The 13,634-nt window shown below is 34.5% G+C and overlaps 1 protein-coding gene across 1 annotated transcript in view; it reads left to right on the top strand.

Annotated features, from left to right (window-relative positions):
* Window positions 1-11,880, top strand: part of LOC150108283 (uncharacterized) — a 46,489-nt gene extending 34,609 nt beyond the window's left edge. Inside the window, exon 3 of the mRNA XM_090415725.1 lies at window positions 11,249-11,880. Within this exon, the coding sequence (XP_090271851.1) occupies window positions 11,249-11,700 (452 nt within the window). The 3' untranslated portion in view covers window positions 11,701-11,880. The remainder of the gene's footprint in view (window positions 1-11,248) is intronic.
* The last annotated feature ends 1,754 nt before the right edge of the window (window positions 11,881-13,634 follow it).

Genomic DNA, 13,634 nt, shown 5'->3' with positions numbered 1-13,634 from the left:
TTGATATTAGCCAACATAATAGAAAGGGGAAAAAATAAAATAAAATAAAATAAAATAAAAAAAAAGACTTGGAAATTGGTAAGAATATATAGTAGTAATAAAAATCTTAAATAATATTAAAAATTTACACAAAAAAAACTGCTTAATATTTTATTCTTTTCTTTGGCTTATTTTCATTAAAAATTGGACCATATATTAAATATCGCAAAAATATTTATCATTTTACCCTTTTTTATTGAGCATTTAGCTATTTTACACATTGTTAAAAGGCGTTTATAATTTCTTTCTTTTGTTTATGTTGAACAATCCATAAATTATCTATAGATAAATGCTGTTGTTTTGTGTAGAAAAACAAAGAATCGTGACGGAAAAAAAACAGTACTTTATTTAAAATATTTTTAAAGAATACAATTATTTATATTAAATCATATGCTAATTAAATTTTTTCATGAATATTTTTTAAAAATATTCTTAATAATCTTGATATTATTTGTAAGATATGTAATTTTTTAATTACACCAATAAAAGTTTTTACTGAGTGATAATAAAATATTATGGAATGGTGAATTTATATTTTTGAAGATTTGAAGATGAATAAATCTTCAAATTAAAGATTTGAAATTAAAATTGAAGTTTGAAGATGAATAAATCTTCAAATTAAAGATTTGAAATTAAAATTGAAGATTTGAAGATGAATAAATCTTCAAATTAATATTCAATGTTTAAAAATTTGAAGATGAATAAATCTTGTGAATAACATTCAATAATGATCCTACTAAATCATAAATGCAGGTTTAATTATTAAGTCGTACCTTGAAACTGCCTTGCTTATCAGAGCTCTGAATTGGCATTTAAAAACCAAACTTATGTTTGATCTCTAAAGCAGTCATTAAAAACCAGACATTAAAACTGACACCCTACTCCAGCATTAGTGTGCTATTAGTTTACGGACGTTGGTGATGCTCGGCTTGAATTTATTTATTTATATTTCCATCTAATTTCTTTAATTAACCAAGAAAAGTGAATGGAGACTTAAATTTGCAATGCATGCGATATTTCATATATATATATCTGTTGAGCTTTGGTGGTTAAAATTAGAACCTATCTCTCAAACTAGTAGCTAGTAGTGTGCTTAGAAGGTCGAAAGGTGAGATACGATAATATTGGAGTTCTGGCAAATAACGCATTCATTTGCAAGAAAATTTTAGATAAGACACTAGCAATAATGTAAGATTAATCAACTATTCACCTCGCCCTTCTCTCCCAGTCTGCACCTTTGAACTACTTTGTTGAGTATGTGCTTGTTTCCTAAGTAAAAATCAATTTGAGAGAGCATCTTTTTACCGATCTAGGGAAGATGCAACAGGATATTAACAGTACTGAATAAGATCCCTCAGTCACAGTTCTGTGCTATTTACATACAGGAAAAGATTAGTGAAATGGTTGCAATAAATGATGAATCATATTGAACATTTCCAGTTCCGAAAGTATTGAGTAAGATTTTATGTTGACGAATTTCTCTGATCATTTCAATTGCACTTCTTATACTGAGAACTAAAATATATAAATTTATTTCCTTTTATCACTGGAATATTCAGAAATGCTACTTTGTTATCTCTCTCTCTCTCTCTCTCTCTCTCTCTCTCTCTCTCCCTTTTCTAGCATCAATTTCTGTTTCTAGAAACATCAGGAATTGATGAAGCAATCGTTTCCCTGAGGATTGCATCAATTATAATAGCATCATTACTGATCAGTATACTGATGAGTAATATTGATGAGAGATGCTGATGAAAAAGAGAGGCAATACTCTGTTTAAGAACAATAATAGAGAAAAGATTAGACCTTAGTCAAAATACTTACATTTGCTTCCTTGATTTAGAGAAAGCGTTTGATAAAGTACACCAGCAAATACTCCTAAATTGTCTAACTAATATCGGCATAGATTAGAGGGATAGGAAAATAATTTATCAAATTTACAAAAAAATGGATGGATTAAAATCAATGATAAAGAGAAAATAATAAATATCAGGAGTGGAGTAAGACAAGGATGTATACTTTCACCACTTTTATTTAATTTATATATTGAAAAGGCCATTCAGGAAACTAAAGATAAAATGAATAGTGGCATAAAGATAAATGGTGAGCAAGTCATGTGTATAAGATTTGCTGATGACATAGCCCTTGTAGCAGAAAACAGAAGAACGTTAAAAACAATGCTAGAATTACTAAATAATAACCTTGAAAAATATACAATGAAAATCAACACAGATAAGACTAAAATCATTGTTACAGGCAAAATCCCTATCAATATAGAGCATATAGACATCAGCGAGAAATAATTAAAACAAGTGAAAAGCTTTAAATATTTAGGAAGCCTAATAACAGAAGATGGCAGAACGAGAGAAGACATAAGATCAAGAATAAACAACGCAAAAGCCCAATTCTCTAAAATGAAAAGCATTTTAACAGGAAACCTCAACCTACAATTGAAAAAATAATAATAAATACATTGATATGGAGCATTGCACTGTATGGATGTGAAACCTGGATTCTAGGCAGAGAAGATGTAAGAAGATTGGAGGCTTTTGAAATGTGGTGCTGGCGTTGCATGAACAAAATAAAATGGACAGAAAAAAAATCAAACCAACAAGTCCTGAGAGAGATAAACGAAACAAGAACTCTAATAAAATCGATCAAAATTAGAAGGGATAGGTGGTTTAGACATATACTTCGACATGATGGACTTGTGAAAAGAATAACTGAAAGCAAAATAGAGGGGAAAAGAAGAAGAGGCAGACTAAGAAAAAGCTTTCTTGACCATGTCAAAGACAGCATGGGTTTGGGGAGTTACCAGGAGGTTAAGAAGAAAGCCAATGAAAGAGCGGAATGGAGGAAATTGCTGCTGAGCTACCAGTCCCAAGACTGATGCAACTGATGATGATGATACTGATGAGGAAAACATCGCTAATATCTTCGGTACCTTTTTAGCTGAATTAGCTCTTCTCCCCCACTGCTTACAGCAAATTTTTCACAGTCGACAATTCGCTGAGGAGTGATGAACTGGAGGAATCTCTACCTGTCAGTATGCTGATCAGTTTGGGGGGGGGGGGGAATACTAATAACTTTAAACAACAAAGTCAAAGTTACTAGCTCGAAAGATATGTACGATCATATTCATTAGATGTTTAACTTTCCATCCAATTTTCTTGGTCTTTTTAAATAAAATCAACTTCTAGTCCTTATCTTTCATGCCTTCACATTTCTTTACTTTATCTTCTTTCTTCCTTACACATTTCCCAAAAGATTACAACCTTCAGTTGTTCAAAAAATATATATCAACAAGTCCCTTCTTTTTTCTTAATCACTTGCCTACACATGTCACTGATGTGCTAATAATGTGATGGCTAAAAATTAAATTTAAAAAATGTATAGTAATAATAAAAATGTTAGAGTGTATAAAAATTTACAAACATTTCCTAATACTGCATTTTATTATGTTTTAGACTAATTTTCATTAAAAAATTGGAAAACATTAAAATTTTATATATGGAAGTATAACAGAAATAATCATTATATCATTTCATGCTTTCACTACGTTTATTTATTTATGTATTTATTGATTTTTTGATAAATATCAACAAAATCAATAAATTATTGATAGCTACTTATTTTGTATAGAAAAAAATGTAGTAAACTATAGCAAGATACAAATTTTAGATATAAACATCTTTAAAATTTAATTGAAACTTAAATGTTCTCATAGATTTTAAAATATATTTAATATCTTTTTAATTTTTATTTTAAAATCATCCATTTTATAACTACACCAATAAAATAAGAAATAAGAAATAAATAAATGATAAGTGGAAAGCGTTTTAAAAATGGAGAATGGAGGGGAACCAATCGACCGTGAGATGCGGTCGATTGGTTCATTAATGCCCTTGGGGGTGATGGATAGCAACGCAAAGCTGTACCAATGAAGTTTAACTGAGGTTCGGCTGTTGCTCTTACCCACTTGGACGATGAGTTTTTGAGTTCGCTCTCTTAGGGTTTTTGCCTTAAGGGAGCACTTTGAGTCTCCGGGGAAGGTGTTCTCCGGCACGGCCCGCTGAGGGGCTTTGTCGGTGAATTATTTTCCTCGGAATTTGAGCGGTTCTGCTCGGTAATCGAGTTTCACTGAGTAGAACCAACGCTGAGATTTGGACGGTCTTTCGCCCACGAATGAGTGGCCTAGAGATCGTCCGATATTTTTGAGATATCACCTTTACTTACACATACGGTCGATTGGTTCATTAATGCCCTTGGGGGTGATGGATAGCAACGCAAAGCTGTACAAATGAAGTTTAACCGAGGTTCGGCTGTTGCTCTTATCCCCTTGGGCGACGAGTTTTTGAGTTCGCTCTCTTAGGGTTTTTGCCTTAAGGGAGCACTTTGAGTCTCCGGGGAAGGTGTTCTCTGGCACGGCCCGCTGAGGGGCTTTGTCGGTGAATTATTTTCCTCGGAATTTGAGCGGTTCTGCTCGGTAATCGAGTTTCACTGAGTAGAACCAACGCTGAGATTTGGACGTTCTTTCGCCCACGAATGAGTGGCCTAGAGATCGTCCGATATTTTTGAGATTGAACCTTTACTTACATAGTCGATTGGTTCATTAATGCCCTTGGGGGTGATGGATAGCAACGCAAAGCTGTACCAATGAAGTTTAACTGAGGTTCGGCTGTTGCTGCTACCTCTTTGGGCAAGGAGTTTTTGAGTCCGCTCTCTTAGGGTTTTTGCCTTAAGGGAGCACTTTGAGTCTCCGGGGAAGGTGTTCTCCGGCACGGCCCGCTGAGGGGCTTTGTCGGTGAATTATTTTCCTCGGAATTTGAGCGGTTCTGCTCGGTAATCGAGTTTCACTGAGTAGAACCAACGCTGAGATTTGGACGGTCTTTCGCCCACGAATGAGTGGCCTAGAGATCGTCCATATTTTTGAGATTGAACCTTTACTTACATAGTCGATTGGTTCAATATGAGATGCCCATATAGGGTAACGGATGGCAATGCTGAACCAATGAAGTTTAACTGAGGTTCGGCTGTTGCTGTTATCCTGGGTAAATGAGTTCGCTCTCTTAGGTTTTGCCCTAAGGGAGCACTTTGAGTCTCCGGGGAAAGTGTTTTCCGGCACGGCCCGCTGAGGGGTACTTGCCGGTGAATTATTTTCTTCGGAATGAGCGGTTCTGCTCGGTACTCGAGGTTCACTGAGTAGAACCAACGCTGAGATTTGGACGGTCTTTCGCCCACGAATGAGTGGCCTAGAGATCGTCCGATATTTTTGAGATATCACCTTTACTTACACATACGGTGATTGATTTTATATGAGATGCCCATATAGGGTAACGGATGGCAATGCTGAACCAGTGAAGTTTAACTGAGGTTCGGCTGTTGCTGTTATCCTGGGTAAATGAGTTCGCTCTCTTAGGTTTTGACCTAAGGGAGCACTTTGAGTCTCCGGGGAAAGTGTTCTCCGGCACGGCCCGCTGAGGGGTACTTGCCGGTGAATTATTTTTCTCGGAATATGAGCGGTTCTGCTCGGTACTCGAGTTTCACTGAGTAGAACCAACGCTGAGATTTGGACGGTCTTTCGCCCACAAATGAGTGGCCTAGAGATCGTCCGATATTTTTGAGATTATCACCTTTACTTACACATACGGTGATTGATTCATTCAATCCAATACCCTTGGAGGGTAATGGATGGCAATGCTGTAGCCAATGAAGTTCTAACTGAGGCTCGGCTATTGCTGTTACCCTCCTGCCATGATCAGAGCTTTAATAGCTCAATAACACCTTATCCTTACACTGTCCTCTACAGATAACGGGGAATATGAAAAGCATTTTTGCTTCGCCCCTTTAAGCCAGTCCTTATAAGGATTATTTTAAAAATGGAAACTGTCGTAAGTTAAAGAATTCCCTCGCGAAATGATTTCTTCACTTAATAAAAAGAAAAAGATATAGTAAATGAAAGCACATTTTCAAATGAAATAATTGAATGGAAGAAGAATTCCAGATGCTATTAGGAATAAGTAATAAAGGGAAAAGATAGTTTTTTCAACTCATTTGGACAAAATGTATTCCACGAAATGTCTTGAATGATTTTCACTTTGAGAGTTACAAAGAAAATTATTCCTAGACCTTGATAACTTCCCTCCCCCCCCTCACCAGAACTTTAATTTCTTACTAGCACCGATTCGCTATTTAATGACAAACGAAATGCGGAGTCACCATCATATTCTTAGTACGCCGCATCGGAGGAAAAGACATTGAAGGACAGGGATTATCTTGTACGTTTTTGATGTACATTTAATCGAATTATATCGAAAACAATCCAAAACTTAATTATAGATAAATATTGTTGCTTTGTATAGAAAAATATCATCCGATGAAGTAGATATGTGGCAAGAAAATAGTATCTTAGGTGTATTTTTTTTAAAAATCATTAATATAAAAGTATACCATAATTTAAATATTTTCATAATTTAAAAAATATATTTTTTTTATTTATTTGGATTTTTTTAAACAAATGGCATTTTATTAATACATTAATAAAAATTACATAGAAAAAAATAAAAGGTTATCGAACGGGGATGATTTTTCAAACAAACAAAAAAAAAACTGAGGCTCGACTATTGCCGTTACCCAGCCATGACTAAAGCTTTTAGCTCCATAACATCCCATCCACACAGATTTTCTTCAATCAGATGAAGGGGTAAAGAGTCAAGGACTCAGTCCATCTCAAAAAAAAAAATCAATTTTCAATTAAAAGATAAAATGAGTGTGGGGTGTTGCATTATTTTGACATATATATATATATATATATATATATATATACAGTAAAACCCTTTTTTACACTTTTCAGGGGACTGATGGAAAAAAGTGCAAATAGCAGGAAAGTGTAAATAGCAGAAAATATAAAAAAAACATTAAAAAAAGGCTAAAAGATGACTTACTGCTAGTATGTGAGTCTACATACTAGATTACAAAATTTAATAACTGAAAATAAATGAATTTAGAATTACTTACATTTATCTATTTAAAAAAATCTTTAATTGTTTTTGCTTTTCTTTTCTTTTCTTTTTTTTTTTTTTGAGTTAGCGCCAGATTGCTTTGCATTGAGTTCAATGCTTGACCTGTTTTTTTACTATCGTGTTCACAGTGGACACGGAGAGTCCAAGATCTTATGCTAAATGCACACGTGTTCCGGCATGGCAATTTACACGTCGCAGAATTGCCATCTTTTCTTCTACCGAAATACATTTTCTGTCTTTTTTCTCCATGTCATTTCAAGTTGCGGTGATAATCCACCACCGCAACTTGAAAGCAACTTTCACACGCTAAATTATGTTGCAGAAATTCTGCAATATCAATTCGTACTATCAATATCGCTCATCACTACATTACTGCTGCATGCGCGCAAGTCACCGTGATGGCGGAAACGAAACTACAGCCGAAAGCAACGCCACCTGAGAACAGAAATGCGCAGATTTCAACTGAAATCGATTCGAAAATCGGTATTGCCACCGAGAAAAAAAAAAACACAAATCACGGGAAATAACGTCCACATCGAGTTGTTAATGGCGCGAAAACAATACATCGTGAGAATAGGCCTTAAGACGGGACCAATAGAAAATGGCAGGAAAACGTAAATTGCGGGAACCTAAAAACGGGGTTTTACTGTATATATAATTGTCTCTTTTCGTGACTTTAGTTTAATTATTTCTTTTATAATAAAATGTAGTATATTTATAATAAAATATGGCATACTTTTTGATATTTAGTTCCTTTTCATATTCATCTAAAATAATGCATCCTAAATAAGTAAAATAATTAGCTTGTTCCGAAATTTTGTAATTTACTGTTTCACTTCTAGTTGTACCGTGATCATAAACAAGCCATCCCCCCCCCCAGCTGAGGTTATCATTAACCGAATATTTCGATTATCATAACTATAGATTTCTGAAAATGATCTTCAGAATTTGAAATTATCACCTAGTTAGCAGGGAAAATATGTGTTTAAATTCACATTAGAAATAGTTTTAATATGGTGCTAATTTTTCTATTTCATTTTATTATTTCATTTACATATATATTAAATAGAACTGCGTATAGGGAGACATCCCTATCTAATTTCTTAGTTCACTTCTCTCCAAAGATAAACCAAAAATAAATGTAAATGTTGAATTACTTGAAAATAATAACACAGACACTTTTCTTTCTAGTTGCTTTAAAAGTGATTATATCGAAAAGATATTAAATGAAATGAATTAAATTAAATAAACTCGTGACAATGAATTTCTTGCGATAATAACATATTTTCTTTTCAATGAAGAAAGACCTAATGGCTGTTGGAAAGTCAAATTTTAAGACAAATAATTGAATCGAAAAAATTTGGAAAGTATTCCAAATTTGATACCGATGTGTTAGAGATATAATCTCCCCCTCTGTGAAGGTTATCATGCAATAATAATGATGATGATGATAATAACAATATCCGGATTTCTTTAGCCTATGAAAGCAATAAGAATTCACACTCACTGCTTGTTGATTTTCACTTTGATGACAACACGCATTCCAGTTCTGACATATGCATTAGCAGCTGAGAATATCTTTCGTTAGCAGCTACAAATAAAGAAATTATTCGTGTGAGAAAGAGTGGAAGCTTTTCCTAAAACATATTTTCAGATAAAAATGGAGACTTAAATATCTTTTGCAGGCTGCTATTTATTTGACGCTGTATTAGTCTCTCACTTCATTTCATTTTTTAAATCCGCGTGAGTTTCTTCATGTATTCATTCATGATTTTAGCTAGCAGAGACAGGTACCAAAGTGATGTTAATATCCGCTTTAGTATAGCACGAAATTTTGAACGTTTATGCGTCTTTGAATGGTAGATGATTTTCGTTATCCATTGTGTAACTGACAATTCCTTAGTGGAGATGTGAACTGATATTTCTCTACATGACAGTTTTCAGATTTTCTAACTGTTTGCTGTACCTACGTTATTAATATTATATAAATTTACAACCTCTAAATAAATATTATTAGTGAAAAACTAACGTCAATTATATGTTTAAAATCCAAATAAGTATTCATCGATAGCTCCTTTCCCCCTTCTGTTCTCTCTCTCTCTCTCTCTCCCTAAGGCTTAAGCCTGGATCAGCAAGGAACCGTAATGACCACCGATTCGCTCCTTCATATTCCCATTTTTTTCTATCTTTTTAGTAGTTACTTGCTTTGTTCTGTTACTTTTGATAAATGTGTAATTCTCTAATTCTTAAACTAACAAACTTAACTTTAAAAAAAAAAAAATTATCGTCTTCATCTTTCGCTTACGTCATTGTTTCCCAAACGTGGGGCGTATGCAGCACGGGGGGGGCAATTAGAAAATGATGTTGCATTCGTCACCTCATCACCGATATACTCAAAAAACTCACCATTGTCGGCGATAAATTGTCGATGTTGCAACCTTGATTTTCCGAGAAAAAAAGCTGACATCAGCTGACAACTAGTACAGCAGTCAGCATAAATACAGCATCAAGAAGAACTCTCTTCTTGATGCTGTATTAAGATTATTATATAAAGCATTATATAAAGTTTTATATAAAGCAAAATAATGAGTCTGTTAGAACTTTATTCAACATAAAAGGAACATTGGCATGGCTTTCTGACGAAACAGAAACGAAATACCGAAATTCAACTAGTTTTGCAAAAAAAAAAAAAAAAAAAGAAATCACCTGAATATCACAAACCATGGAGATTTGAGATTGAAAATGACTAAATCAGTACCTCAAATAAAAACTCTTTGCAGCAGACATCAAGCTCAAGGATCGCATTAACTTGGATTTTATTTTCCCGAGTTCAGTTCGATTTATGTTTCATAATATACAAAGTGCAATATAAAATTTATATTCATTGAAGAAAGTCGAATTAAAAACAGTTTTACCTATGTTCATTTTTTAATTAAAGTACATATTTATATTATACTTTTTCAGAACTTGGCTGACTATTATGCTAGGGGGGGGCATCAAAATCTTTGAGGCGTTGAGGTGGGGCATGATCCAAAAAACCTTGGGTAACACTGGCTTACGTGTTAAGCTCAATGGACTATTATGGGCAATAACTTAGCTTTATAGAAACCTAATTAATGCCTTTGTAGGGCTTTTAATCTATTTGCATAGTCTGCTGTGTATGTATATATTGTATTCTGTGGTTAGTTAGTCTCTGTTGCTGAATGAAAAATTCGAGTTCCAGTATAAAACTGGCTAACTCACCTTTAGTTGATAAGTCCCGATAAACTTTTTTTTTCGCGTCTTAAAATGAATTCAAACCTACATCTTTCACACACACACACACACACACACACACACACACACACACACACACACACACACACACACACACACACACACACACACACACGCACACGCACACAGAGCGCTAGTAACTATTGCTTTTGCTTCAAATTGACACTCAGTAAGGAAGGTAGTACTGTCCGAATCGAGCCTCCACGGCTCATTCTGTATCGACGATGCCATATGATCAAGTAAAATTGGGTTTGATCCCATCTAAGACCAAAAACCCGTTATAGGATATTTTCAACCAAAGGTAAGTTAGATCGTTGAAAGAACTGGGCCAGGATTTTCCTAAAATAGATGGGAAAGGGTTTTCTTAAGGGATTAATCCCCCCCCCCAGCAAACTCTGTTTTTGAATCCTGCAAAACTGTTGCAGGATTCAAAATCCAACCTCACTGTCAGAATTATTTAAAAATTGCATATTATTTAAGCACAATTAAGATCTAAAAGTATTAAATACAAAACCATTTAAAAACTTTAAAATATCTCATAGTTTCTTTCATGCCACGTAAATAAATTTGTCTAGTAAAAACTGGATATTTTTCTCGCAATGTTTCGAATAATTATAAGAAAAAAAAAATTGAATGCAATATTTACAATGTAGTTTTAATATTAGCATGCAGATGAAACTAGGTAGTTTGAAACCATCGAAGAAAGACATAAATTACCTTTGAGGAATTTGAATTACGAGAAATCTGTTAAGGGAATTTGTTTTTAAGATGACTTGTTAGTCTAGTCGTTAAGCATTTTAAATGGTTTAATCCGATGTCACCTTAGATGGACTAATATCTCCTGGTGAAAAGTTGAAATAATAATAATAATAAATAAACTTGTGAAGTTAACCAGGATCTGTTTTAATTTTTAGGAGGGTCCGACAATCAGCCAGTGGAACTTTCTGATCCCGATACCCCAAGCAGTTCGGCGCTCCGTGACGAAGAGGTTGTGATTATTGTCATCATCCTAGCACTATGGTTAGCTGTCATCGGTCTCTTCATCAACCGATGGGGAAAACTACACTTGTTCGATCCGTACCAGCCCGATTACAGGGGAGAAGATTACGACGATCTCTTGCGTAAATCTTCTGCTCTTAGCTCCCACGATGGAGGGTACGGTTACCCTTATGACCTGCCTCGGTTAAGTCGTGCTGCGGCCATGTTTCACGAAGATCGACCAAGGCTGAATTCAGTGTTTGTGAAAAGTCCGTACAGCATCTCCACGGAAGGAAGGTCCAGTTCACGGAAAGTAAGAAGCGCCGAAGATTTAAAATCATTGATGGTAAAGATTGCTCAGCAACACATTAAGACATCTGCTGTGTGATTTGAAGAAAAAATCATGGATTTCTGAATGATCTCAATGCCGTAGATTAGCAATTAAATTTAGATGGTGTTCGTTAGCAACATGAAGTCTGACGTATTTTTAATTGACCACAAAAAAAAAAAACATGCAAATAGGAGTTTGAATGCGCTAAATAAATGTTTAAATATTATAGTTATGTGACCTAGAGTCTAGAAATATTTCGTTTTAGACTTAAACAGGAATCTTCAACTGTGATTTTAATATAGTGTGAATGCAATTCACATTCGATTAAAACAACATTCTGCAGCATTGACAATCGTTTTTAGGTAGAGAGATAATCCGATTGTATTATACACCCATGAACCAAAACATCACGATCACCTAGCATGTTTCAGGCCAACCAAATTGCACGGTTGGCCAGAAACGGGCCGGGGATGGCGTATCCTGGTATGGGGATTGTTGTTATGGACATCACTGGGTCCTCTCATCCCCACTGAATACACCTTTACTGCTAATTCTTGTCTAGGGATTGTTGAGGGCCACGTATTGTTCTACATGATGACAATGCAACCCGACTGATCTGGACTCACTAGCAAAACAACGCTCCGTGTCCCGTCACATTTTGAAAGCAAGGTTCGAAGGGCATATTCAAGCACTTCGTGTATTCGAACATTCACGGGATCGTGTGGGGTGTAGTAGCATCCGCCGGTCGACGCCAGTGCCTCGCTGGGTCAATGACTTCCTGACGACACCTTCCAAAGTCTAGTGGAGTCAATGCAAAGAAGGGCGCAGGCGTTACTGGCCAAAAGAAGTCCGAACACTCTTCTGGTGTTCATAATGTTTTGGCTCGTGAGTGTATATCTTATTTTCGAAAGACGTGTGTGTGTGTGTGTGTGTGTGTGTGTGTGTGTGTGTGTGTGTGTGTGTGTGTGTGTGTGTGTTAAAGAACACTTTTTTTATGTAAATCTGAAACTCAAACCTTACTTAAGGGCGATGTAAGCAATGAATAACACTGTTCGGATTGAATTATTAGACTCATATATAAACTTGATCCAAAGTCACCTATTTATTTAATTTATACATTTTTGCAAATTCATATATCTACCCGCAGATTGAAATATGAAGGATTATTGGGGATTACTGAGAAATATCTTGAAATCTATTCTCAAATCAAACAGTTCCGTCATTATCATCATTCAAATTTCTCAGCAGTGTGCTGTGCGCGCGCATAGGACACTACGACTCTACCACATGAAACGTTTTACAGCCTGTTGCATTTCATGGGAATTCTTTGCAGTTTTGTAGAAAGCCAGTGGCATATGAAATTATTGTAAGGGAAAAATGCAGCTTAACATATGAAATTATTATTTTTTAAATGAAAATTTGCTTGCGTTGATTTGCCATTTAAAACTGAATCATCAGCCTTTCTTTTTGTTTGTTTATGATTGTGTCTGTTTTTATGATTTTAAAAATTATTTCCTATGTTTGATTTTTTGTGTGTCTGTCATAAACAGAAGAAATTTTATATAATAAAAAATAACTTCCTTTGAGAAAAATATATTAAAAATAGAACTTTCAACGTCCCTCCCTATTCTTTCGACTTTCCGAATGTATTAGTGAAAAGAAAGAAGAAAAAATTCTGTCGATTTCTGCCAATTATTATTATTGTTGTCATTATTACCAGAAACCTCTGTGGAGTTTGAGACTCATTTCTGATATTTCTAACGAACTAACTAATAATAGTTAGTTCGTTAGAATCAATTACTGCTTAATAGTCAATAATAGCTGTTATTACAATCAAGAAATTTCTGTTCAAGGAACAGAAATTATTTTTTTTTTCTTTAAATAAGAATATATTTTCTTATTATTTATAATTATACTCTATAGCCATAAAGACTTTTTACAACTTTCTCTGATTCCGAATATTTAATAAGATCGAGATACACCATTTTTAT

This window comes from Typopeltis vanoorti, chromosome 3 (assembly GCF_054136105.1).
Source record: "Typopeltis vanoorti isolate ZY-2024b chromosome 3, IOZ_Tvanoo_1.0, whole genome shotgun sequence".
In the NCBI taxonomy this organism is placed as follows: Eukaryota; Metazoa; Arthropoda; class Arachnida; order Uropygi; family Thelyphonidae; genus Typopeltis; species Typopeltis vanoorti.
This window is presented reverse-complemented; position numbering and strand designations above follow the sequence as displayed.